General features: G+C 44.9%; 1 protein-coding gene across 1 annotated transcript; it reads right to left on the bottom strand.

Annotated features, from left to right (window-relative positions):
- Positions 1-2,251: 2,251 nt before the first annotated feature.
- Positions 2,252-2,907, bottom strand: LOC119297739 (ribosomal protein S7, mitochondrial). Its single transcript, XM_037575406.1, has one exon. The coding sequence runs from the start codon at positions 2,852-2,854 to the stop codon at positions 2,408-2,410; it is 447 nt and encodes a 148-aa protein (XP_037431303.1). The 5' UTR covers positions 2,855-2,907; the 3' UTR covers positions 2,252-2,407.
- Positions 2,908-3,591: the final 684 nt, after the last annotated feature.

Raw genomic sequence — 3,591 nt, 5'->3', positions numbered from 1 at the left:
GCGAATCCGTAAATCAGAGAGCATGCCGCAAAAAAAAGGATGGTCCCCTATGCATTTCATTCTTTCCGGAACGCAAAGAATTAAAGTACCTGACCCCCCATCATGGTGAACCTCTCCTTGTGATCGGGATGAGGTAGATGCCTCCCAGCCGGGGGGGGCGGATCGAATCGGAGTTTCCTTAGGTAGCCACCGACCTACAGTTCTCCTTAAACTTCTGTGCTTGGTGGAAAAGAAGCGAACAAAGGTACGCTCGCTTGCTGTCTTGTTCTCTGCCGCGGACTGGGATCGCTCGCCAGCTAGGCCCTCTAGAAAAAAGTTGGAGCAACATTGTATGAGAACATATTACCCATCTTCGGGGACAAGGGGCGGAACGACCTCTCGATCTACTTACTGCAGCCCAGGACGGGCGTCGTCGTCTAGGCGTGACTTCTTGTTTTGATCTCCCCTACGCCTAGGACGTTGTCTGGGCCAAGAGCCATAGTTAGTTGCTGTTTCCATTTGGTTCTTCTTTCTCGTTGTTGATACCGGCAAGACCCAGCCAGATGATGATGTCTGCTGGTTGGTAGTGAGAGGACTCTTAGTACCCGCAAAAAAAGGGCGCTGGTGAAAAAAAACAATCATTTGATTTAGTTTCTTGCTCTCCCTTAGCAGCAGGAAAGGAGTCTATCTATCTGCCTAGCTTTGGTAGATTTCCCCCAACGCAATTCAAAAACGGAAATTCCACGATTTCTCTCTCCTTTGTGGATATGCCCTTATTCAGCTCTTGAAAGAAAGAGAGATAGAAAGAGAGAATGATCAAACTCAACCATAAGACTTATTTATTCGATTCATTGTATCTCGAACAGAGGTAAGTCCAGCTTCCTCCTCTTTTCTTTCTTTTTGTTAGTGGCTTTCTCTTTTTAGAAGTCGAACTCTAGACTTGGCAAAAGTCCTATCCTTTCTTGTAGCAGAGCTCCTACTGGGTAGGGTAGACCAAGATGTTTGACTCGAGGTGTGCCGATCCAAGCTTTAAGAACTCAATCGTCCGTCCGACCGAATCACTCGTTTATGGCTCTGATTCCAAGTCAGGGTTTAAAACAGCGGTGACCCTCAAGACAGAAGAGAAGCAAGCAACGGATTGAGCAACTAGCGCGAAAGCCGTTGCGCGTTAGCGCATCCGTTTTCTTGCTTGATTTTTATACGATTTTTTGAGCAACTAGCGCGAAAGTCGTTGCGCGTTAGCGCATCCGTTTTCTTGCTTGATTTTTATACGATTTTCTGAAGTGATCTGTCCAACTAAGTAGAAAAGGACACTAGAGTGTGGCTACACGTGGTATAGGGCTGCTCGTCCCGCCTGGTGTTGAGGGAGCTAAAGTGGAACTCTCACATACATGTTCCTTAAGTTTTTAGCTCGCTAAATGATACAGTCCTCGCTGATGGATCGGCAAGTACTCCACGGTCAGCGGCTATCAGCTAACGTTATGGGCCGTTAGTGGTGGTTCATTGCCTATAGTGTTGTAATCCGGAATCCAAGTTTTGTGATAACCGTGTTGTTTACTTTCAGTGTTGTTTATTGTTCACAGCTGGACTGAGCTCAGTTGAGAGTGTCATGCTCTGTCAATATCTGTTGCAGGAGTTGTCATTCTCTGTTACTAGAGTTGTCAATCTCAGATGCAGGAGTTGTCAGTTGCAGCCATTCTCGCTGTGTCAAGCTTGTGACTTGCGTTGTATCAGGTTGGTAACAGCTTGTATCTCGATAGGACTGAATGTAGCCAGGAGTTGTCTTAGGTTAGTCTAATGTGCCAAAACGTTAGTCAAACCACCTAGGCGAAAGAAAAGCCTGTTTCAAGCAAGATCTGATACCCTTGAAGGACTCCCAGGAATGAGAGAGCAAGTACAAGGACAATCTTATTTTCTAAGGATAGGCGGTATTCCATAATTAACATAGTTCGGTTAGAGTGGATTTGAAAAGCTACAGCAGATCGGAGGCAGGGCAATAGATTAAGATTAGGCGGTAAGCGAAGGAACTGTAGGGCTTAGGGCTGTGGGTGAGCGCAACTTCAATAGGTCGAGGGGAGGAGGAGTGAGACAGTTTCTGTCTGGCCCCCCACTTTTAGGCAGTTCTTCCATTCTGCCTTTGTCTTGCTCTAAGCTACCTGACTTCCTTCCTTTGTTCTTCCATTCTACTTTGTATGATTCTGATCATCAGTTCTTATCGATCCCATTTTAAGGAAAAATCCTTATGTTGGTAAAATATACGTGTACGGGCAGGCCTCTTGTGGATTCCTCCAACTCTATGAATGAAGGGGGGAGTATGAGGAAGGCCGATTTTCTTTCTATATGAAGATGAAAAAAGGATCCGGGTCAAACATTTCTTACTTTTGTTGAGTATGACTGAATGAGGAAGAGCTCCTTATGTGGTATCACTTTACCACCATCTGAAATGCGCGAAACTCCGATTGGTGGAAGCCAGTCCATGAAGATTCTCCCTTCTCTTACGTGAAATTCCCCTCTTTCGGTAAGCATCCAGTATCTCAGCAAATGAACATTTCTCTAAGCTTATCCTGTAGCTTATACGTCGTTTGAAAGCTGCTCCAAGGATCCAACGAATAGCTAAGGTTTGTTGACGATCCCTGGCTACAATCCCAGGAACATCATAAATAGTACCTGCGACTCCTACTTTGACCACTTCGCATATTGGCTTTATATTATCTACGGCGTCAACCATAAGTTTTATTACATCGCGTTCAGTTCGAGCTAGGCGGTGAAAAGTTTTATAAACAATAGCACGAACTCTCGTTCTTTTACCATCGATCATGCGAAAGTTTACCAATTTCTTGATCAATTCTTTTTGCTCACCATCAAAGTCCCCCATATAGCTGAGAATTTCCGAGCAATTGGAAGCCGCTTTCGATAACGAGGCCGATAAATTGATATTACGCGATCGTTACTGTCCATCTTTTTTCAGCTCTGCTCCCGAAAAGAGAAAGGAAAGGAGACTGAGATAGGGGTTGTCCTTGGTTTTTCCAAGGAAAGCCTGATTTAGCATGTAACGTGAACATGAGCGGACACCCACACAATCTCGATTTGAAGAAAAAGTACCATACCATTGTCGTTTTTAGGGCGAAAAAGAATGGGTCATCTTTGTCAATTGATAACTGAGTGAGAGAAGACAATCACGTTCTTAAAGCGGTCGGTTCGCCGGATTCACAACCTTCCCCTATTGGCCGGCTGCCCGTGAAACACATAGGCTCCTATCGCATTTATCGATCGAGAATGGTCTCATCACAGAAACACTTTCTATATGTTATTTCGAGATTCGAAGAAGCAAGTTTATAGGGCATATAGTTGTTTTTTTGTAGGGCGAGCCAAGATCTTATCTTATTTGCAGGTCGTATAAATGAAATGATTGGAAAAATCATATAGAATTTGGAGGTGCGTAGTGTCTTACGGGGCTGGCTCACAATACAACAATTATCGCTACTGATTCCAGATAGAATGTTGATACCGGTGGAAAAGCACTTCTTTCTATGTATAGGGCAGCGAAATGGGGGCCACCCTAGCCCATTGAGTGCTCTACCTCGGGCCATCGACATCATACGCCCGGACCGT

This window comes from Triticum dicoccoides, chromosome 5A, assembly GCF_002162155.2.
Source record: "Triticum dicoccoides isolate Atlit2015 ecotype Zavitan chromosome 5A, WEW_v2.0, whole genome shotgun sequence".
Classification (NCBI taxonomy): domain Eukaryota; kingdom Viridiplantae; phylum Streptophyta; class Magnoliopsida; order Poales; family Poaceae; genus Triticum; species Triticum dicoccoides.
This window is presented reverse-complemented; position numbering and strand designations above follow the sequence as displayed.

Excerpts from the sequence above, each read along its gene's own strand:
- LOC119297739 (XM_037575406.1), bottom strand. The coding sequence starts at position 2,854 with ATGGGGGACTTTGATGGTGAGCAAAAAGAATTGATCAAGAAATTGGTA.